This window comes from Astyanax mexicanus, chromosome 9 (assembly GCF_023375975.1).
Source record: "Astyanax mexicanus isolate ESR-SI-001 chromosome 9, AstMex3_surface, whole genome shotgun sequence".
Taxonomy (NCBI): domain Eukaryota; kingdom Metazoa; phylum Chordata; class Actinopteri; order Characiformes; family Acestrorhamphidae; genus Astyanax; species Astyanax mexicanus.
The window spans coordinates 33041464-33066906 of record NC_064416.1 but is presented as its reverse complement, the minus strand read 5'-3'; the positions used below and the strand labels follow the sequence as shown (position 1 = coordinate 33066906).

The 25443-nt window shown below is 38.4% G+C and overlaps 2 protein-coding genes across 2 annotated transcripts in view; both read right to left on the bottom strand.

Moving 5' to 3' along the window:
- The window catches only part of LOC103026716 (ATP-sensitive inward rectifier potassium channel 1), a 342879-nt gene that overhangs the window by 54714 nt on the left and 262722 nt on the right, over nt 1-25443 (bottom strand). The gene's annotated exons all lie outside the window — the stretch shown is intronic.
- The window catches only part of ets1 (v-ets avian erythroblastosis virus E26 oncogene homolog 1), a 109588-nt gene that overhangs the window by 76668 nt on the left and 7477 nt on the right, over nt 1-25443 (bottom strand). The window contains exon 3 of the mRNA XM_022679742.2: nt 15648-15792. Coding sequence (XP_022535463.2) covers nt 15648-15792 — 145 coding nt within the window. The remainder of the gene's footprint in view (nt 1-15647; nt 15793-25443) is intronic.

Here is a 25443-nt window from a genome sequence, read left to right as displayed (position 1 = left end):
CACAACCACTGAACATTAAATGTTGATGCAACGTTTAATTTCAACGTTAGCACAACCACTGAACATTAAATGTTGATTCAACGTTAAATTTAAACGTTAGCACAACCACTGAACATTAAACGCTGATTCAGCTTTAATATTTCAACATTAGCACAACCACTGAACAGTAAATATTGATTCAACGTTAAAATTTCAACGTGAGCACAATCATTGAACATTAAAAATAAAAAAAAAGATTCAGCGTTAAAAATTTCAAAGTTAGCACAACCATTGAACATTAAATGTTGATTCAACGTTGTTTCAACGTTGAAACAACAACAGACATTACTTTAGTCATATTTCAACCACATGTCAATGTTAAAGGTCGGTTGTGTGTCAGCTGGGATGTCTTAGCTGAGTCTTTAGTCTACTCTATTAGCTTACATTGTCCTTGGAACTGCTGTTATACAGGCCATTGATCTGACAGGTCAAAGGGCAAATATCATTATGAATATTTTATATAACGCAGGAATGCACACACACACACATGCTACTCACACCAACAAGACAAATAACCCCCAGCAGAAGTGAGAATATCAGATTTCTCACTGCGTCTCTGTGTGCTGTATCAGCAGCTGATGAATCACGCCTCTGATTACGGTCAGTTCCACACGAGAGTGGCACTGTTCCCCAACCGACCGCTCCCTCCAAAACTGTGAGAACGCTTCTTTTGAAACGGCCTGATCTACTTTTAAGCCTAAAGCTGTGATTTGCTAATAATTCTGATGGATTTTGCAACAATCTCCTTCTACATGTTCATCAAAGCTTATCCAATAGTACAGTTGAAAGGCCAGGTTGTTTTAAACCATTAAATCCTATTTTTTTTTATTGCAGTTTTTTCCCATTGCTCAAACACAATTTCACAAAACCATACACCCAAACTGTGAAATATCTCTTATATCCTGCAAAATGAAGCACACACACCTACATATAGCAAATATAGCACTAAAATCAAACGTTTGCACCAAATAGCTTTATTTAAATCTCCAGATTTCTGTCTAATCTAATACTCACTGGCATAATTAAAAAGCACTCATATTTAGTTTATATTTAAGCTTTGCATCTTCAGTGATAATAAAATAGTTCTAATTGTAAAAAAATCTTCAGATTGTTAACATATGCGGACATATTCGCAGATATACACACTGTAGCACATTCTGCTGTAAATGTTTTTTGTAATAATAAAATAGTTCCAATTGTAGATTTTTTTTTTATTGTTCACATGTGCGGACATATTTGCATATGTGCAGATATACACACTGTAGCACATTCTGCTGTAAAAGTTTTTTTTTTTTTTTTAATTAGGTCAGTGAAACATATACACAGCAGATATATTTACACTGGAGTGAACAAAAATATGCTCACAAAAAAAAAACAGTAAACAAAAAAAAATCTGAAGAATTGTGCAGAAAACAAAATATATAGTGTGGTCTTTTTATAGTGCTTAATTCCTGATTGAAGTGGCAACAATTAGCCATAGAGGTGTTTGGCCAGATGGCACATATAATTTTGAACGGCAAAATATTGTTTTGACGTGACACAATATCTGTCTCATTTAACTATTGAACTAATCCAGCATGCCAGCGCTCCATTTTACACTAAGCAATGCGTAGCCCGTTTAGCACAGCGCTGAGAAGGGGTTAGACAGTCATGGCCCCGGCCCCCGGAGTGAAAATCATTAATCTGATTGGTTAGATTGTCCTGCGACTTTGCTAATAGACTCATTACTACACCCTTCTCAAAATCAGTAGTAGGGGCACGCTGTTTTTTATTGTAGTTAATTTATAAAATATATGCTTATGGTTTACAATAACTTTGATATATATTTCCTGATTAAATATTTTGTAATAATTTACGTGCACCTATTGTCACCCCTTCTCTGAAGGGTTAGAAGGGCCTCACTGCACACCTCAGAAAGAAGGTTTACCAACCTGAAAGCTTTCAAACTTTCATACAGTTACAATCGGCGTTCGCTCAGCTGTTCTTACAGGTGTGCAGTGCGTTCAGTTATTGCACACTAAGAAAGAGTGAAAAACGTGCACTAGTTCCAGATGTTCTGAAAAGGTATGCACTGTATGTGTTCCCACACTTTGATCAGGGGTGTGAATTTTGCCTTGCTGCAGAGAAACCCCACCCATTTCTATATAAATGAAAACACAGCAAAATATGAAATGAAGAAATCGATTGTGTGGAAGGGGAAGTGTCATTTCATCATCTGAGGGTTGACCACGGAGTTCATTATTTGTACCTAGACACCACCAGTATGGACAAAAGTATTGGGAAACATTCTTCACACTACTTGACTGATCGGCCACACAGGGTGACGAATCGCATTATTTTTTACCATGGGAAATCATAGATTCTCCTGGCTGCTGTTTAAAAACAAGTTCTGTTGCCAAGCTAGAGGATCTCTAGAGAGGAGAATACGCACTTGAAGTGAGAACAAAACGTATGGAATATATGAAGCAATTGAGTAAAATCAGTGTTTATAAATGTCTGGTTAATTTTATATTGAAATATGCACTTATGTCCTCAACACAGAACAATATAAAATGTTAAATCTATGCAGGTATATTTTTTAATGTTTTAAACTCCAGTTATAGGTCTTTAAACCAGTATCAGCTCACCAACCAATCAGCTCACAATAGCGGAGATAATGACAACATACTGGCACACTTTCTTTACTTTTGTAGTAAAATACATTCTACTTTCTACTTTCTAAAACTAAAGGACTATTCAGAACAAGTACCTTCAATAATTACTATTTTTTTAATTAAACTTTTTAGATTCTAGCTTTATTCACCCTCATTTATAGAGGACTCACTCGCGAGCTCCCTCTAGAGTTTAGTTCAGTCAGGCTCTGGTCATGCAGAAGATGTGTTTTGGACCTGTGGTTGTCTTTTTCTATGTGATCCCATTGGCTGTAGGTAGCTGCTGCTCTTGACTCCCAGTCGCTGACTGGATCAGATATTAAGCATGCTAGATATTTGCCAGGCATCTGTGATTTGTCAGGGATTGCTCAGCTCAGCAAGCACCTTTCAGTGGTTCACACTACATGACTGAGCAAGTGTGAGTGACTGCTGATTTAACGCAGAACAGAGTTTTCTGTTGGCGATCTACAAAAAACTTTCGGCGACTGAAAAACTGGGCTAAACTCACGTAGTGTGAACATGGCAAAAGGCTGCATCATTCAGAGCAGACAATGTTAGATGCATTATGGTTCCTTTTTCCATTTGCCCCCAAGTACAGGTAGTTAACTGAGCTATGAAAACTGGGCTCAGTTTGGTTTGTAAGTGCTTGGTATTAAACCATGTCCAGAATGGTTACCATACTTGTTCAGACCTGCAGTGAAAAAGTGAAAAATCCTGTAAATCCTGAAACGCACTCCAATTTTATTATACGTCTTTTTCCATCCATCTCTCTAACTCTTTCCTACTTTTCTAACTTCTCTGTTATTCTCTCTCCCTCTCTCTCTCTCTCTCTCTCTCTTTCGCTCAGTGTATAGTTGGGGGAAGTGTGTGTGAAGCTGATTAGCATCACTGTTTCCTCCTTTCCCATAACCCCCCAGACCCCCGCCGGCCGCCTGTTTACTTTAAGCCTGAAAAAATGGGCCTTCACTCAGGAGGACGTGCCCTTCATCAGAGCAACCTACGCCCCACTCGCCTAAACACACTCACTCACACGCACACACACACACACTGTACACACACACACACACACATTGTACACACTTTACACACAAAAACACTATATATATAAAATCAAGAGCCACAGTCACAAGCCATTAAACCAAGCTAAACTGCTTGAATTTGTTGCACCAGGAGTGGCATAAAGTTATCCAAAAGCAGTGTGTAAGACTGGTGGAGGAGAACATGCCAAGATGCATGAAAACTGTGATTAAAAACGGGGTTATTCAACCAAATATTGATTTCTAAACTATTAAAATTAACTCTTATGGTTGCTGTCATATGAAAATCAAGTATCTCCATTTTCGTAACTGTCCCTTACACTGCATCAAACTTTCTTGATAAATAGACCAATAGCCAATAGCAATTCTCAAAAATGACCTGAATTAAACTTTTTTTTTGATTAGTTAAGAAGTTACATCTTTCCTCAATAAAGTTGCTGCATATGCATATTTTTCATTGAACAGCAACGATAAGTTGAGGTGCTATCTTGTTTGTGAAGCTGAACACTGCACAGTGTGTTCATGGCAAGTCCACATGATTTATAGGAGTTGGAGTGAGGCCATTTATGATGTGGTTCATGTGCATTCACAGTTGATGTTAGGTTTAACAGTTATGATTAATTTAGGAAATAGGAGATAACTTAATGTTTTGTCAAGAAATACAGCTTAAAACAAGCAACAGCGTATTTCAACAAAATAAGACACTTTTAGCAGAAAAAAAACGATGTATACCAAATAAAAATAAGTTTTTCATAAGTGACAAGAATGTGAAAAATATGAATATCAGTCATTTAAACTACATTTTCAATGTATGCACCCACATATACAGTATATACAGCTCTGGAAAAAAATAAGAGACCACTTAAAAACCTCTGGAATATAATCAAGAGGAAGATGGATGATCACAAGCCATCAAACCAAGCTGAACAGCTTGATTTTTTGCACCAGGAGTGCAGGCATAAAGTTATCCAAAAGCAGTGTGTAAAACTGGTGGAGGAGAATATGCCAAGATGCATGAAAACAAAACTGTGATTAAAAAACAGGGTTATTTCACAAAATATTGATTTCTGAACTCTTAAAACTTGTTTTCTTTGCTTTACTTGCATTAGGTCACTCTGTATCTTTTTTGTTATTTCAGCCATTTCTCATTTTCTGCAAATAAATGCTCTAAATGACAATATTTTTATTTGGAATTTGGGAGAAATATTTTCTGTAGTTTATAGAAAAAAACAACAATGTTAATTTTACTCACACATAAACCTATACATAGGAACATCTGAGTCTCTTAATGTTTTTCCAGAGCTGCATATATATATATATATATATATATATATATATATATATATATATATATATACATATTATCTCACCAGCACACACACACACACACACACTACAAAACCACTATCCTCCATATCAGTTCTGTATCTTGTAACTTGTCTTCTCTCGTTCTGTCCAGCTGTCACATCATATCTCATAAACCCTGACCAGCGGTCCCCCAGCGCCCAAACACAGCTGTTAGTCCCCGCTTCCCAACCTATACACACACTACTGTAGAGAGAGAGTGTGTGTGTGAAAGTGTGTGTGTGGGTGGGAGAGATTAAGTCTTCACACTCACTCTCCTGATAGAGGAGTCTACTTGCACTACATGCACTACATGGACAAAAGTATTGGGACACTTGCTTATTCCATGGTTCTACTAACGATTTCCACAATTTTAGAACATTGCTGTAAGGATCTGATGGTTGCTCCAGGCACCAGGGTCCTCCAGAGAGTCCTATTGTATTGGCAATATTACTTTTCATTGACTAGACAGTCTGTATATATGTGTGTGTCTGTGTGTGTGTGTGTGTGTGAACATTTGCATCATGTGTATTATAAATGGGTGCACACACACACACACACACACACACACACACACACACACATACATGACGCTGTGCATGTGAGCGTGTGTTTAGTGTATAAGAGGGATGGATAGGAGGCCTGGTGTAAACATTAGTGTGGCATGGAGCATGTCAGGAAGTACAGTGTGTGACAGTGGGCTTACAGCCAAACGTGCCCACTAATACACATCCTTCTATCCTCTACAGAGCACACACACACACACACACACACACATGCTCACACACACACACACAGAATGAAACTATCAGAATGAAACTTGTTACTATGTGTTACTATACTGTACTAAAGCATGAGTACACTGATACAGCATTTATACATGTTTTAACCAATACATTTCTGTGATTTTTTCATGACTTTCCCATGCCTTTAAGGTATTCAACCCAGCTCTGCAACTCATACACACACACACACATATATATGTATATATATATATATATATATATATATATATATATATATATATATATATATATATATATATATATACACACACTCCTTTACTGTATCACTCTCTCTCGAGAGCACTTTCACACTTGGGTAGCCCTCTACCTGTTACTGATGGAGTGAGACGTAACGAGAGTGAGACAAGCCGGTGTTCAAACAGAGCCGAAGCGTTTCATGTGTCCCGTGCAGCTCTCGCGCATGTAAGAGCAGAGCAGTTTATAGTCCATGATCTGGTTTAACTGCCTGCACCTGCAGCAACAGCGGGCACCCATCAGCCTCGCAGCGTGCACACACACACACAGCATACACACACTCACACCATACACACACACACAGAGTCACCAGCAAGCGTGCGAGTGCGTGCGTGCGTGCTTGTGTTTCACGACACACCTGGAAAGCGAGAGGGCGGCCGTTTTCCGACGGCCTGTGCTGTTCTGTCTGCCACAGGCCGCCCTGCCTCCTCTAATTACACGCAGAAAAAATGTTTTTCCTCCTTTCATTTCTTCCCTTTCTTAGGAAAAAAAAAGCAGGCGCTGATTAATTATGCGCCACATGTCAGCCTACCTGCCGGAATATGAAAGCCTCCGCTGCACGTGAGAGCTTTCAAAGGGAAAAGCGTAATAAGGAAGGAATGATCTAAGCCCACATTCCATCGGAAGGCTGAACCGAAGTGTGTAGAGAATCAAGCACTGCCGTGGTGGAAAGTACAGTACCGCATAAATAACATTTTAACTGGATTTCTCCAAAATATTCTGCTTTTGACAGTGTTCTAGAACTGTAGGCATCTTTATTTAACCAAAAGCATAGTAGTGAAACCTAAAACAGTGGAGAGAAGAGCAATAACTAATACAGGGCCACAGGAGTAACACACAGGAGTAACATTGATACTTTATATAGTTAAAATAAATGTTCATTTATGGTCATTTTCTTGTATTTAAATAGCAACATTCTTGTATTGAACAGTATATTATGGTTGTGTTCATAACTACCATAAATAAACAGTAATTAACCCCATTTTTTACAAAGCTGAGTTCAATTTCACTACTAGCCACAACCACACCTAATTATTGCAAGATCTCTAGAATGAAAAAGTCACTTAAATACAACCTATCTGAAGAAATTAAAAAACAGATGAGAAAACAAAGTAATTGGCTAATCTATCAGTCTGGAAAAGGTTGGGAGTCCATTGAACCACAGTGAGAGCTATTTTTCACAAATGGAGAAAACATGGAACACTAGTGAGCCTTCCCAGGAGTGACAAGCCTAGTGAGTGTACTCCAAAAGGGCATGAGCAACTCATCCAGGAGGTCCCAAAAGAACCCACAACAATCTAAAGAAATGTAAGTCACATTTGCATTAGGCAAGGTTCTTGTTAACGATACAATAATAAGAATGAGACTGTGTGAAAATGGTATCCATAGGACACTTCCAAGGCAAAAAAAAAACACTGCTGAAAGACAGAACATTAACCAGCAAAAATCTTGATGATCCCCAGGATCCCCAGACAAAATATTATGTGAACTGAAGATACAAATGTGGAACTTTTTGGAAGATGTGTGTCCTATTTTTCTGTCAGAAAAAGAATATCATACTGCAAGTCATACATGGGTGGTGGTAGTGTGATGGTCTGGGGCTGCTTTGCTGCTTGCACCTTGACCTGGACAGCTTACTGAAACTGATGGAACTATGAATTCTACTTTCTACAAGAACACCCTGCATTAAGTTGGTGACCTAAAGCTCTATGGCACAAAAATACAAAAAAAATAAAATAAAATAAAATGAAGGGCAATTACTTTTTCACATAGGGCCAGGTTGTTGTCCAGTTTGTTTGATAATCTTAAAAAAATGACAAAGTATGACAAAAAAAAAAAACAATAAGAGAAATCCATAAGGGGCAAATCCTTTTTTCATGATTTTTCATGTATATGGTTATATTTAAAGAGTGTGGTGATGAAGAGATGAGATAATCAGTTAACCCTTGTGTGGTGTTCATATTTTTGTTACTAGTTTACTTTGCTACTTGTATTTAATTCAGCAAAATTACAGAAGTAATTTTTACATTGTGTGTTTATCGAAAATGTGTTTTTATATATGTTTTTCACAAAAAATGAGCCAATGCCAATGAGTTTGAGTTAGAAAAAATATTTTTTTAGTATCATTTAATGAAAAATGAAAACGGGTCCCACAGACCCGAACACCATCCAAGGGTTAATTCTGATCATCTTATGTTGTCAGACATGTCAAGACAAAAAAAAGAGAGATCAAAGTTTTTTGCTGGACAAAAACAAAAAGTAAAGGAGACAATAACCCCTAAAATGCCATCTAAATTGCACATTTAATAATCTTCAGCTTATTAGAATCCATATTCAGTTCTATAAGGCAAACATGTAATTTATGTAACTACAAGAAAGACCTTAGCTGAACTGTGGACTTCCACTCGAGCCCAGATTAAAGTGTTAACCGCTGTTGAGTGAACAATCTTCTGAAGCAGCATTTCTGCATCAGATTCTTTACAGGCTATTAGGTTTGAATGATTAGCTCAGCAGTTACAGTTTAACTCTGCTGCTGAGGCTTTGGCAGGTCTGGTGGTTGTACTGTGGCAGCCGAGGTCGTCCCGTTTCAGTTTGACTAACAGCTCCGGCGTGAAGCTCAACGGTCTCTGGTTTTGGTGGTCTGGCCGAGAGTACGTGAACCTGTTTTGAGGTTACCGTCTTACACAGCGTCTTACAGCCATTCATTTAATGCTTTTGGCTTTACTCAGCCGCGCCTCGTCAGCTACATCAAGACTCAACTGAAAAACGGCAAGGCAAATATACTTATATATAGTACCAGTCAAAAGTTTGGATACAGCTTCTCATTAAGTGTTTTTCATTTTAATATTGAAGACACGTGTGGAATTATATTTTAAACAAAAAAACAAAACAAAAAAAAACTGAATATGTTTTATACTTTAGATTGCCATATTTGAGGTATTTTAATCTCAGTGTCTTCAAGGAGAATGAAGGAAAGTCACCTGGAATAGTTTTCTCAGCATCTTGAAGGAGTTTCTGGAGGTGCTGAACAATAGTTGCTGCTTTTCCTTCACTCCAGCTCAACTCAAATCACCCATCTAAACTGATCAAGTTTAGGGGATTGTGTTTTATTTTTTTTTTTTTGTTTACTGCTTAATTCCACGTGTGTCCCTTAAACGTTTTCATGTGTTTAATATTAATCTACAATGTAGACCTCAAATAATGCAAAGAAAACAAGTTCATATTCATAAAGTTTTAACAGTTCAGAAATCAATATTTGTTGGAATAACCCTGGTTTTTAATCACAGTTTTCATGCATCTTGGCGTGTTCTCCTCCACCAGTCTTACACACTGCTTTTGGATAACTTTATGCCTTTACTCCTGGTGAAATGATTCAAGCAGTTCAGCTTGGTTTGATGGTTTGTGATCATCCATCTTCCTCTTGGTTATATTCCAGAGGTTTTCAATTTAGTAAAATCAAAGAAACTCATTATTTTTCAGTCTTATTTTTTCCAGAGCTGTATACATGCCATTAAATTTGAGCTTCTGAAAAATTTGACAGTGTTTCTACATCCATTCATCTAGCCATGCTATGGGATGTGTAGCCATGCTAGCATTGTCAAGCTGAGCATTGTCCTGTTGGAGTAGCACAGCGAATCGTGCATTCAGGTTTATTGAGACGGACCAAGACCATCTCCTTCCAAAGGTCTTGTTACAGCTGGTGTGATTACGGTTGATGGTTCTCCTCGTTCATTTGGCTTAAAGCCAAAAAACTCCTTCACCGGAGCCGTGGAACTTTAAACTAAAGCCCATCGGGACTGGATGACTCTAAACCTTCTAAATGTTCTCTAAAGCTGTTTAGTTTTGAGAAAAGTCATATTAGCCTTGAATATGTTCGCAAGCTAACAAATCTCCACACACACATTTAGTCTCCGCAGTGCATGTGTTTGTGTGTGTGTGTAGAGGCACCGTCACTGGTGCATAAACTCCGGCGAGAGAGCAGCACAGCGCGACTTGCTCTCTTATGTAAAAAGATTCAATGACTATTATCGACGTCTGCAAAAATGATTGCAATTAAAGGGACAGTTTATTTGATCCAATTACATAGTAAACTAAGAATCGACAAATATTGAGATACTTGTTTTTCACTGGACAGCGAGGATATAGTTTAAAATTCTGTATACTACAGTTTATCTAGTTTAGATGTTGGTACATCCTCAGAAAGGCTCGTAAATCTGACAAGCCTAATGGACTAATGTGAACTAAAGAGAGCAAAGTGTCCGAATAACAATCGCTAACGGGTAAGGCTCAGACTTGTTCAAGTGTTTGTTTGAAAAAGCTGGTCTTCAGAAATCCCATCTCATTAAACCTTCAGGGAAAACAAGGTCGTCTCACGCAGCGCTTCGGAGAGAGGGGTTCACGCGGTCATTTCTTACTTTCCACTTGATATTGTTTGTGTCCGTATGTTGGGAGTGCTTTGAGTGTGTGTGTGTGTTTGTGTGTGTGTGTGAGCCTTTTCTCCAGCAACAAACATCAGCAAATCCCATCATCCCAGAGCAGAAGCCCCAGGGGCCCGAGGCTTGGGAACGGGACGGCCACTGCTGCACCCTTGTGCCCCCGCGTCCCGCCCGGGAGGTGACGGAGGAGAGCCGGTGCCCGAAACGCAACCCCCCTACGCACTCACATACAGTCACACACACTCTCTCACACACACATACACACACACACACATACGCCAACATGGCATGTGTCACCATCCCGCCATTTATCAATGTGAAAAGCAAGGGGGAGGCTGATGTCAAACGGAGGCAAACGCACTGGGAGGAATGTTCCCGTTTTAAATAAACGACAGCAGAAAAAAAGCCATTGCCTGAAAAATGCTGGGCATGTGGCCACCCCCCCAACCCCCCAATCATCTTGCAACACACACACACACACACATGCACACTCAATGTGGCAGATAGAGCGTTGTTCTCTGGGGGGACGGCACGGACATTGACCCCAAAGCGATGCCTTTTCCAGATGCCTTCTTGTCTCCAACTCAAGAGACGGGAGTGTGTGTAGTGTAGGGAGTGTGTGTGTGTGTGTGTGTGTTTTTGAGTGTGTGTGTGTGTGTGTGTGTGAGAGAGAGAAAGAGAGAAAGAAAGAGAGAGAGAGCGTGTGTACGTGTGCTGGTTTCATACACCCACACAAAGGCCTCTGTTCCCTACGAACAATCTGCCACTCTATGCTTTATAACGACTGGAATGACCTCATAGTGGACATGGACTTCAGCTATGCAGCAGTTCAAAGGACACTGCAGGCCTAGTCTACTGGACATTAACTACTTAAACCACTTAAGTTATACTGCCTAAAAGAGCCAATAGCAAGGCCAGACGTACAGAAGGAATAACACGATAAGAGTAATAAGTGCAGTTAGGGTCAATAAATTAAGCAAAGCATGGTAAATGTACTGTATGTAGTTTGATGAGCCCTTTGGTTTTGCATTGCAGCTGCACACAAGACTAATGTAGCTACATTACATGTACAAATATTTGTGGACAGCTCCTCTAAACACCTATCTTTTTCTAAAAGGTCTAAAAAGTGCTGCAAACCACGGTCCAGACCAGAGAATCAACATTTGGTCCAATCAAAAGAGTGTAGTATCGGTCTGGAACAACTATATCATGGACTTTCAGACCAATTACTGGAAGTTGAGGCAGTCTAATGTCACCCATTAAACAATAGAAGAAGAAAAAGGACAGGTGTTGCCGAATTCTGCCTCCCCGCCAGATTCTGACTTTTACTTTGACACAGAATTCAACTTATTTAACTATTGAAAATACTCTTATGTTATAGATTTATTTTGCTTTCATTCGTTTCTTGAATCTTTTGGCTAGTTTAACTGTGCAAGAACTCTGAGGAACTTTTTGAGGTTCTTCAATTTACAACTGTGAAATAACCTTTAAAAAACTTTGTTCTTCTTAAAAAGCCATTTCTTTAAGGTTCAACAAAGCACCGTAAAAAGTGTATAGTAAGTTGAAGAACCTCAAGGATTTTCTTTAAGGATCTTGCACAGTTAGACTAGCCAGAAGATTCCAAAAACAAATTAAATTAAAAAATTAAATACAGTAAAGTGCAGTAAATGCACTGTATGTAGTGGATGAGCCCTTTGGTTTTGCATTGGATCTGCAGACAAGACTCATATAGCTACAGTACATGTCCAAATATTTGGGGACAACTCTTCTAAAGGGTGTTTTCACACCTATCTTGTTTGGTCCAGACCAAAATACCAGGTCTAAAAGGTGCTTCAATCATGGTCCAGCCAAAGAACCAATCAAAAAAGGTAGTCTGGATCCTCACCCATTAAACAATAGAAGAAGAAAAAAACAGGTGTTGTGCAGAATTCTGCCTTCCTGCCAGAATCTGACTCTCTATTTAAGAGTTGGTGCCTCCCCTAGCAGAATTCACCTAGGTGTAATATGTAAATAGATGGCTTTTATCCCTGTTTATAAATAATAAGGAGCGTTAATCTACAGTTACAATAGATATAGGAATCACCAGAATAACCTGTTGTAGCCATACATGCTGCATGATGCTCCTGCAACTGCATGCTTTAACTTTCTATAACTGGTCTGAAAGTCCAAACCATCTAGATAAAGTGTTTAAAAATGTTTAAAAAAGGTTTTAAAAATGTAAATTGTTTTACAGTAAAGTTTCGATAAGTCACCAGTGCTCACCAGTTTGGCTCTATGTTTTGAATAAGGCTTAGTAAGAGACAGACAAATAGAAGAATTTGATGAAATGTTCTGGCTAATTTAACTCTGCACAATTAAAGAAACTTTCTGAGGTGCTTCAACTTACAACTGTGGGGTTACAGTTCATTGAGGAACCTTCAAGAAACATTGTTCTTCTACTAGCTTTTTTCTTTAAAGTTCATCAAATAATCTTAACGGTTTCTCATACAGTTTCAAATTAAACAACCCCTAAAAGTTCCTCAAAGGATCTTTAACTGTGCAGACCGAAATTTGGTCCAGCTTGTGGTTTACAGCACCATTCACACCTGCAATTTTGGTTTTGACCAAAGAAGGTAGGTGTGAAAGCTCCCTTAGAGTAGCTGATATGAGATAAGTTGTAGCAAAAAGACTACATCAGATTCATTAGGCTTCTGGATAAAAACATGTCATACGGTGTCATAAACCACATAAATAATCTATTAGATGCTACTTCCCAGCCTGAGATGGGCTGTGGTAAAGTTTGCACAATGCGAATTCGCTGGTAGAAGCCTTTACATGTTACAGGATGTCTACCCTGGAAATGTGTCAACTCTGAATGTCACATCAGAAGATAAACAAACTCTACGGACCAATCAGCTAACAGCTCTAGTTCACAGTGACATTAAATAGATATTCATTTGAATGAAAGCTGGATGTTAGTTGAGCATCTATGGGGCATCTACAATGAATCAATAAAGTAAAAAGTGATACTAATATTTTATCACTTAATTTTAACCCAAATAAAGAGATACCCTTTTTTACAGTAAAGCCATCAGTGGTCACCAGTTTGGATCTTCGCTTTGAATGAGGCTTATTACTGGACAGCCAATCAGGACAGAGAACATTTACATGTATAATATAGCAGTCTTAAAACAATTAAAACGATAACGTCTTTGAGGACCTTTTGGAGGTTCTTCAAATTACAACTGTATCATGACAAGGTGTTAATTATGAACTGGTTGGTTGATCTTCCACATTTGGCATCTCTTCTATCTTTCCATCCACCCTTCATTTATCCATCCACACAACCACTGCCATTCAGCCATTCCCTGCAACCTCAGGGCCATACCATTGGAAATGAGCTCTAGGCCATTGGGTTTTCAGCCCACAGTTAACTTGAAGAACCAATGAAAATTCCTCAGAAAGATTCTAAGAACGTAGAACATTAACAATATGTGACACAAAACATTTAAATCAGAAACTGGGCAACCGTCACAAATGAGGTGGTCAAGATGTGTACCTAATTAACTATAATTGGAGTTTGTTGGCTTGTTACTGTATTATTACGACTAGGTGTTGCTATCTCTTGTGTCTTGTCAAAAACCCTCCATCCATCCATCCATCCATCCATTTATCCATCCATCCATCCACCTCCCCATTCCTGTAACCTCAGGGCCATAGCATTGGAAATGAGCTCTGCGTCATTGGGTTCTAAAAAACTTTTCTTGAAGGTTCATCAAAGCACCTTATGGATTTTTAACACATTTATAAATAAAAAAACCCATAAGAGTTCTTTAAAGAGCTTTTAACAGTTTAGAACATCAGCAGCATGTGACACAACACATTTAAAACAGAAAATCTCCCTTCAAGACCTTACCATTGGAGCCAAGCTCTGAGCCATTGGGTTCTACGAAAACTCTTTTTTGAAGGTTCGTGAAAGCACCTTAAGGGTTTTCCCCCACAGTTTTAACTTGAAGAACCCCTACAAGTTCCTGAAAGAGCTTTTAACAGTGTAGAACATCAGCAACATGTGCCACAAAACATTTAAAACAGAAAGTCTCCATTCAAGGCCTTACCGTTGGAGCCGAGCTCTGCGCCACTGGGTTCCAAAAAACTCTTTTTTGAGGGTTAATGGAAGCACCTTAAGGGGTTCCCCCACAGTTAATAAATTGAAGAACACTTAAAAAGTTCCTCAAAGAGCTTTTAACAGTGTAGAACTTCAGCAGCATGTGATACAAAACATTTAAAACAGAAACTAGGCACCCACCAAAATATGGGTTATGTAGATGTACACTCTAAAAAACAGAGGTACGACATGAGTACTTTTTTGTACTCGAAGGTACACTCTTCATAATTGTACCCTCAAAGGTACAATATTGGTCTTTACAGGGTCAGATTTGTTCCCTCTGAAGTACAAAGTCATTTCTAACAGCAATAAGTACAGATTTGTACCATTTTACCAGCCAAAGGGTACATTCAGTATTCTGCATCACTGTACTAATGAACAATATATATTTAAATTGCACATTTTTTTATTTGAAAGCCAGACAATTTTGTATCATCAAGTTTTTGAGCCATATTTAGTTGATGGTAATGTTTATAATCTTTATGATCTTTACTGCCACAAAAACCATGGGTACAAAAAAGGACTTTCACTGAAAGGTACTTTTTTGTGCCTCAATATAAGGTACAGCCCCAGCGACAAGCTTTGTACTCTTTTAAGTACAAATCTGTACTTATATTTCTTAGAGTGTAGACTTTTTTTAACTATAATGGGAGCATGTGATGCACTGGTTGGGATTGGCATCTCTTGTGTCTTTCCAACAACTATCCATTCATCCATCCATCCATCCACTTCCCCATTCCCCCTACCCTCCGGGTCTTACCATTGGAGCTGAGCTCCATGCCATTGGGCTCTAAGAACCTTTTCTTGAAGGCTCATCAAAGCACCTTACAGAGTTCCCCCACATTTTTAACTAAAAGAACCTCTAAAAGTTGCTCAAAGAGCTTTTAACAGTGTAGAGCATCAGCAGCATGTGACACAACACATTTAAAACAGAATCTCTCCCCTCAGGGCCTTACCGTTGGAGCCGAGTTCTGGGCCATTGGGTACCTCCTGCAGGGTGATGTTATGGGTGTATGAGGGTCTGGCAGGAGGTGCATGCTGAGGGTGGCTCATCCCGGGGACATGAGTCGGTGTTATCATGGAAACCGCCACCCCACCAGCCTGTCTCAGCAAGAGCACAGAAAGACAAACATACGGTAAATATCATACGCCCACTGCCATCGATTAAATATTACATTCCCACCACCATCCACTACCAGGTCTTCTGTACTGGTTCACTGAAAACTTATAGATGTACAGTATAGGCCAAACGTTTGGACACACCTTCTCATTCAATGCGTTTTCTTTATTTTCATGACTATTTACATTGTAAATTCTCACTGAAGGCATCAAAGCTATGAATGAACACATGTGGATTTATGTACTCAACAAAAAAATGCCCTGGCCTCTTACCCCATAGTGTGTGCCAGTTGGCAGCTTTACAAACTTTAAAATCAACAAAAAACAGAATGAATAAGCCTGAACGAGCAGATAAGTTTCCTTTGCTGAGAAGTGTGGGAGACGTCCAGGTAGCTGCACCCCCGAAATAGCAATGTGCCAAAGTCAGAGCACACCTGGCTCTTAAATGGAATGGCAAACAAAACACTGAATGGTTAAACCATGATTAATTAAGAGAATTAGCACATGCCGTTTGCGTATGTTTCCCATCCTTATAAAGCAAAGACAGATCACCAAAATAGGGTCCATTGTATTTGAGTGACTTTGGCTGTTGCATTGTTGCTGATAAACCGTCGAGAAGTAAATATCTGAATGAGTCATTGTATACGATGGACTCTTGGCTGTTGCTACGAGACCTTCATTCACAGCCATGCAACCATGTCACTCCAGCAAGCAGTAAAAGCTCTCTCTTTTAATTTTTTCTTTTTTTTTCGGTTATGAATTCCCCTGTGCGGCCGAAAGGGAGCTTGAATTTCTGTTGAACTTATGCATTTGAGCTGCATTTTTATCCCTTTGATCTCAATGGGGTACTGACGTCAGGCCAGAAGAAAAGGAAGTCACAGAGAGAGAAAGAGAGAGAGAGAGAGAGAAAAAAGAGACAGAGAAACAAAGAGAGGTGCAGGTCTCTGCTGACTCCACTGGATATATATATATATATATATATATATATATATATATATATATATATATACTTCAGCACAGATACAGAAGATTGTTGGAAACCAGAAGATAGCAGATCAGAGCGCAGTACTCTGGGAAAGTCCCAGCATCAGAAAGTGTATCAAGAAAGTGTATCTACTGGATAACAAGTCCATTCAAAGCGCCCAATCAGCTTCCTCTTCCCAGAACACAGAAGGCCATAGGCCCGAATTGTGACTACAGCACCAACGAGGAAACAAGCATTGTTCTGGTTCTGTTGATGTTCTTAGTTCATTTTTCGTAGAAGAATAAAAAAAAAACTATTGAAACAATGCAGGAATGACCTTGCTTTGTGGGGTGAGTGGCAGTTTGGCAATGTTTCTGAGATATGTGGATTTCTTATTCAGAAACTTGCTGAATAATAGTGCTTAGACTATGGTTAACTATGAAAAACACTTATCTCCATTTTTGTTGATTTTTAGTTTACTACTTCATTTGAACAGACAAACTGTCCCTTACACTGTGACAACATTTCTTGATGAACGGACAAATAGAAACTCTTTAAAATGACCTGAAATAAACTCTTTTTACATTGACTTCCATTCAAAGTTTACAATGTTTTTTGTCTCTCCTGCAAAGTTGCTGTTTTGGAGATAAGTGCTTTTCATAGGACAGCGATGATATTAGGGCTGCACAATACATCATTCCAGCTTCATCATTGCTAGGGTTGAGCGATATGGGTCTAAAATAATATTGCAATATTTCAGCATATAACGATATTTTTGGCGATATGAAAAAAACATTTTTCAAGAGTATACTCCTGCAAGATAATAAATATACAACTTTATATCTAATGCAATGTTTTTTTCTTTATTTAATTTTTTTTCTGCATTGTAGATTAATACTGAGGATATCAAAACTACGAAGGAACGCATGTACACTTGTAATGAAGTAAAAACAATATATAAAATAAGCCAAAATTTGATTTATACTCTCTTACTTCAAAGTAACATCTTTTGCTTGCCAACTTTGCCCCATCTTGGCTGATTCTCTCAGTCAAGAACTGTTGGCACAGCGTAAGGGGCAGATTGTCTGTTTAAATTATGTAGTAAGGCAAAAATCAACAAAAATGGAGTCTGTGACGATATGTGATCCTTTATAGTTTTTAAGTCTGTAATATTAATCTACAATTTAGTAAATAATTCAAATATGTATTAAACATTAAAGAGGATGTTTTCTACATTCATTAGAAACAAAAAAAATATACAAACTTTTTTTGTTATTAATTTACTGAGATCCTGATTTTGGTTTAATGATATTATGGGCTGTAGAGGGAGAAAAAAGCACATCTATTCACTGTAAAAGTGAAAATGTTGAGAAAATAATAAATTAAATCAAGTCAACTTGCTGCACTATATTTTTGAGCTTTGATGGCAACTTAAACTTTTTGAACGTTTTGAAGAAAACCACAACCATTTGTGCCAACTAGAAATCTTTACTTCAGATAATTCATTTTTCATAAGTATAAAAAAATAATCTAATTTTAAGTCTCACCAACTTAAAAAAAATCACTTTATGTTTGTATTTGGCCCAATTTAAGTTATATTAAACGTGGTTTATAAGTTGCTAACTGCTAAATGTCTTTTAGGATCAACAAAAAAAAAAAAAGTAGTGTCAATGACACATTTACATTACTCAGATTCATGTACTGAGCGCAAAACTTTATTTATATATATATATATATATATATATATATATATATATATATATATATATATATATATATATATATATATATATATATTATCTATATATTTGTGTTCTTTAAAATAACAACTGGGAATTAATTAATGATTATTATATATAGTTGTCTTATTGTCAGTCATATAAGCGTGACCAGTTGATCCCAGAGAGCATATAGTCTATATACATTCAGCAACACAAAACACAGTAACTTGCTCTTATAGCCTTTAACACTGAGGCCAGGCAGTTACTATTATAATACTACACACTGATGGTGAGAGAGAGGTGGGAAGACACACACACAATATGCAAATAGTATGGACCAACATCAGGTAAAAAACCCTTGCAGAATTTTTCATCAAACCCTGTTGAAGTAAAAAAGTAAATCTGAGCATGTGCAGTAGTGCAGAGTAGATGTGGTTTGGCCTCAACTAGGTTTCAATCACAATTTGCAACTTTTGCTAACATAGATTATTTACTCAGACCAACTTTTAAAAAGAAAGTTAATAATGTTAGTTGAGGCAATTAGTTTGCCCTAATTTCTGCTGCCATTTATTTATTTATTTATTTATTTATTTATTTATTTTGTTCAGCTGACATAGAACAACCATTTTCTCACACACTTGTTACAGAGCTGGAGTTCCTCTGCCCATCTTTGCTCCTCAAAACGTCAGTCTTTCATGGATACTGATTTTGTACCCAATCATGATTATAACCACCTGTTTACATCATCTGTTTGAAATTACATTTTAGTTTCATTTGTATTTTTACCTTAATACTAGCTCTAAATGATCCTTGGTTTAACATTGTTGGAGGAATGGATGTACAGTACATTAACCCTTGTGTGGTGTTCAGGTCTGTGTGACCCGTTTTCATTTTTCATCAAATGATACTAAAAAAATATTTTTTCTAACTCAAACTCATTGGCATTGGCTCATTTTTTGTGAAAAACATATATCCAAACACATTTTCAATAAACACACACTGTACACCCTCTACACATTTATATTACATACAGTATGTTTGGCCAAGGGCTAATAAACATTGCTTCATTTGTAAATTTGAAACTAAACAAATTTTCTACTCATATTTTGAGTTTAATTCATTTTCTTTTACATTTAATTAAAAAACTAATAAAAAAAAAGAGAAGCACTTTTTGAAAGAAATGTAACATAAGAAAGTTAAAGGGCAAATATTAACCATGTAAGCTGTTTATATTGCTTGCAATTTAGGTGAAGCAAGCATGTGTAAAGCATTTTAATGTAAAATTGCTTAATTTTGCTGAATTAAACACAAGTAACAAAGTAAACGAGTAACAAAAATATGAACACCACACAAGGGTTAATAAATGAAATAAAAAATGAGCAGACAAAATGTGAAATATCTTAAAATCTTAAAATATCTTGCGTTTATACTGTCAAATAAAGTAAAGGTAGGAAACCTTGCATTTTTTATACTGTCCCGACTTTTTCTTTCCCGACTTGGAACTGTACTAAAAAGGTCAACTATTACTATTACGTTTTAAATAAATGTAAATTTAATAACACCAGCTCATGTGTTGCATGTGTAGTTGTTCATCAGCTGTGTACACTCTGCCAGTGGTCACTCACTGTAAGCAGCAGGTTTAAATTCTGGCCTCTGCTTGCTGAGAGTGGTCTGATAGCAGTAGCCACAGCTGGTGTACATTACAGCACCCCTGCTGGTGTGTCTGCATAACATCAGTGCCGATCTAAATCCCACTACTCTGCGTAATCGCTCTCTACAGCCCGTCCTCATCTAACGGGAAAGCCCTCTGCCAAGCTCAGGGGCCCTGCCGGGGTCAGCTGAGATAAAGAGCAGAGAAGATGAACAGAGATACCACTCTATTTTAAAATGCTTGTTTTTTATCTTTATTTTAGGACAGTTCCATTTGGGTCAGTTTCAATATAACATGTATACATGTTGCAGAATGGTTGTGTGAATTTCATACAAGCACTGTGTAACAATATACAATTTTTTAGCATTTATTCTGAATGAACACATGATTACACATCATGTCACATCATCATTGGTGAGGAACATTGAAAATTGACACCTTCAGGATTTCTTGCATGTTTGTCATTCCTAAATATTTCAGATCTTCAAACATTTAAACATTAGTCAAAGTCTAGTAAACTAGTAAACAAGTAAACACAAAATTTCACTTGAAAAAAAAGTTTTTAAATTAAGGTTTTTATTTTTTAAGGTAGAAAAAAAAAATCAAACATGGCCCTGTGTGAAAAAGTGTTTGACCCCCTAAACCTAATAGCTGGTTGGGCCACCCTTAACAGCAGCAACTGCAACCAAGCATTTGCTGTAACTTGGTTTGAGTCTTTTACAGAGTTGTGGAGAAATTTTGGTTATATCTTCTTTACAGAATTGTTGTAATTCCACCACATTGGAGGGTTTTCCAGCATGAACAGACTTTTTTTTTAATGTCATGCCACAGCATCTCAATAGGATTCAGGTGTAGAACTTTGACTAGGCCACTCCAAATTCCTCACTTTGTTTTTCTTCAGCCATTTAGAGGTGAACTTGTTGGTGTGTTTTGGATCATTGTCCTGTTGCAGAACCCAAGTTCATAGCAGCCTGAGGCCAACAGGCTTATAATGCTAGTGATGGGGGGACTGAATGAAGCTGAATGGAGGTGGGCTATTTAATTACACATTAACAATTCATGTAATAACAATGTAATTATTGATGAGGTACACATTGTTATAAATTAATTACAGTTGAAGAAATGCTGTAATTGTACTGTATGATGATACATTTTAAATACATATTTTTTTTTTTTTTTTTTTTAGTATCCCAAAACAATTGGAGCCCAATCAAATACCAGACATAAGCTTATTCCACGCACACACTGTGTACAATCCAATTACATGGATTGTTAATGTGTAACAACACAGTTATTAGAGTTATTTATTATGAAGAGGATTAGAACAAATTCAGAAAATCTAAATGTATCTTTGAAAGAGAACAAAAGGACCATGAACAACTTTACAATTTTACAACCATAGGTCAATCATGTTTTCTTAAAAATTCGACCAAATTTTGACAAATCCACCCTGTCATGCATCTTGTCAACAAATATGATAAACTGGCGAGTTGTCATCAAATTATGAGATGCAAAAAGGCACAATATTCTGACAACGGCTCATTTTAGAAACATAGCTACCAGTATAGTTGCTCAACTGCAACTGTCATCATGGTGACCTACAGCCTCATGTCTATGCTACCGTCTGGCTCCTGGTCTACACAGAGAGACGAGGGAGGCTTGAGCTGCCTGAGCGTCCATCTGATAAGACCTGCCGCTGAAGCAGAGCCCCTGTTATCAGCCTAAGCCCTGTCAGGAGCTTTATGAAGCTGTGCGAGTGGCAGTATCGACGGCAGTGGCAGGGGGGCCGGAGAAGACTGTCTGAAACTGAACCCATGCAGAGAGGAGACGAATGGATGGAATCGGCTCAGAACGGGATCTGAAACCCAGAGGAACCCAAAGGGAGGTGAAGTCACTGGGAGGATTTATGGGGTACAGAGGCATTCATAGAGGGCATTGTCCTCTCTGTACCATTAGATAAGGCATGGAGACAGAAATCTGAGGAGTGAGTGATGAAATTAGTAGCACTGATAGAATGATAAGGGAGAGAGGAAGCAACATATGTGATGTTGTCAGCAATCCAACGTCATCACTGAAGTTCCCTAGTGAAAACTCTACAATCTACAAGTCTACAATCATGAGCTGGTCATCCAAGAGAAAACATACTATTTAGTCATAAGCAAGCTAGTTAACCAGCTCTTGACTAGCATGTTGCTTGTTCCATTCGATCTTGGTCATGCTTGGTTATGGTGGTCAAGCACTGTTATACTGGTCTACCAGCTTGGTCAATCAGTTTGGGCATTCTGGCCATGATGTTCAATCAGCATAATCATGCTGGTCAATTATTGTGGGCATGAAGGTCAACTGGCTTGCCGTTCAACCAAAGTGGCCAACCAAAGTGTCCATGGTCATGCTGGTCCTCTAGTATGCTTTGCTAATGCTAGTCAAAAACTGTGGCTATGGCAGTTGATCATGCTGGTCCATCAGCTTGGTCCTTCCGGTTTCCTATCTTGTTCAAGTTGACTATACTGGTAGACTAACTAAACCATCAACGTCAAACCAAACTCTATGCTGATTAAGAGCTAAGTTGTGGGCAGCCAAATAAAAACCTCCTGATTGGTCTACCAGTAGTAAGGTCTTTTAGTGGGGAGCCAAAAAATAGTCCAGCTTGGTCTACCAATAGGCAGTCAGAAAAATGTCTAAGTCTTGCATAGTCTCTTCATAGTGATAAGGTCTACCAGTGGACAAGCAAAAATATGGCAAATTTCTGCTTGGTCTACCACTGGTATGGTCTACCAGTAGGCAGGCCAAAAAATGGCTAATATGGTCAACCACCTTAACCAATCAGACCCACAGACATAGAATACTTTTTGGACCAGTACATGAACATACAGTATAATGTAGACACCTTGCCTGATGCTAGGTGTTGATTAGAGGGGTAAGAAACCTTAGGGATTAAGCTGTGGAACTGTGGAACTGTGTCCTCTGGAATGATGAAGCTCCATCCAATACATTTTGATCATCCAAAGAATGATCTTGCAGTGCTCCAAAACAGAATGATCTCTTAATATCCTTAATTTCAGAGGAAACAATGAAACAACACCTAGGTGTCTCAAACATTTGACAATATATTTTTTGCGCTTTTTTCTATGTACCTGGAATTCAAATGTAAGTTTTGCAGGGTCTCAATAATAGAGTTAGCCTCAGGCACTGGAGTGGCTCAATATGGGCTTGCTCCGATCAGATATGCTTCAGAGTTAGAAGAGTTAGAAGCCCCGGTCAATAAATACACTTGAAGGGAAGGAGTTCTAGGCAGTCCTGATGTTTAGTCTGTAGTGTTAATGACTCTGTTGGATGGCCCGACTCTATTATCTGTTTTTCTCTCTCTCTCTCTCTCTCTCTCTCTCTCTCTCTCTCTCTCTCAGACTCTCTCTCTCTCTCTCTCTCTCAGACTCTCTCTCTCTCTCTTTCGTTTTATGAGCAGCGAGAGACAGTGGCGGGCGAGACGAGAGATCAGAACACGGCTCTTTTTCTTCTCTGATCCATGTAAATTCATGAAGGCGCGAAAAAGGCACCAGCGCCGCAACCTCCGGCCGTGCCTGGGGACCCGGGAGCGCTCATCTCAATTTCAAAAGCCAGGGGAGGGCAGAGTCTGGGCACGGCAAACGGAGTGCCCCGTCCCCCGCATTAGTATTAGTGCTGCAGGATTAGCATGTGACCCGGCCGGGCGCCGAGCCGAGCGTTCGCTCGCTCGCTTGCTCGAGTCGAGGCGGCGCATACTGATGGCCGAGTGTCCGACCCGTGCCTTTATCATACACCGTCCATTCAGCTCTCTCTCTCTCTCTTGCTCTCTCTCTCTCTTGCTCTCGCAACCGAGTTTTCAATGTACCATCGCCTGGCACGGCGAGACCTGCCTGAATGCTGGAGAGGTTTTAGAATTTTTTTTTTTGCGTTCACAAATCGCTTTAACCTCCCTGACCTTTCACAGGTAAACCACCTTCTGCTTTTTCAATCTTCTTTATTTTTCATACGAGAACTTGTATGTTTTTCCCAGTATTTCTTTTTATTCGCAGCGTAGATTGCGTGTCGTCAGCGATTCTGCATTCATTTAAAGCCCCTGACACCGCGCTGACCCTCGCCTCGCTCTCCCGCTCGTTTTTCCAAACCCAGATAAAGCTGCGTCGCACAATGCCGCATGCAGAACAGAGCCCAGATAAATATGGCGTTGTGTAAGTGACGGGGGAGCTCAGAGCACATGAATCGTTCGCATTCATACGCCATGTTTATGTTTGGGTTTGGGAGAGGCTGAAGAAAGAGTAAGTAAGCCTAGATACCTACAGCACTGCTGTGGACGTATTTAAGGAAAGGAATGAGCAAGTCAAAGCTATTATCAACACAATGTCCAGAAGAGGTTTGGACACACCTTCTCATTCAATTCAGTTCTTATTTTTCTGACAATGTTGGAACACATATCATAAATAATTATGTAGTTAAACAAACCAAAATATTCTTTGTTGGGCTGCTGTTAACTTGCGGTTTCTAAGGCTAGTAACTCTGTTAATGAACTTATCCTGTACAATAGACAGAGGTACAGTAACTCTCTGTCTTCCTTTCCTGGGGCGATCCTGATGAGTGCTAGTTTCATCATGATGTTTCTGATGGTTGTTGTAACTGCACTTAAGGATACTTTTTTCAAGTTCTTATTTATTTTTTATTTTTTGGGACTGACTGACCTTTCTTACAGTAATTATTTTGTTTTGCGTTCTTTGCTTAATCCATAATATGGATTAGAACATCAATCAAATAGGGCTATTCACAACTTTACAACCGATACTCTTAAAAACATGAAGAGGCAAGAAATTAAGCCATTCCAAGAGATTCTACCTCATGAAGCTGAATGAGAAAATCCAGCCAAGATGTGCAAAACCATCATCTAAGCAAGAGCTGCTACTTTGAAGAATCTACACAATACAGAACAAATTCTGGTTTGATTAACTGATGTTTTTTATTCAGAGTGGATGACTTTAATATTAATCTACAATGCAGAAAATGTAATTTAAGGTGTGTCCAAACTTTTTACTGGTACTGTATATCCAAAAGTTTGTGGACACTCCTTCTAAGGCCCCTTCGAATGCATTCAACTACTTTAATTTGCAGCCATTTCTGACACAGATGTGAGAATTCACCCAAACACAGCTTGTCTAGTTCCTGTAGAGAAATATCACAAATAGAATAGGACTCTCTGGCGAAAATGTATATATGTATGAACCTCTTGGCACTGAGCAAAACTTATTAGAGGTCTGTATAAACTCTCAGGA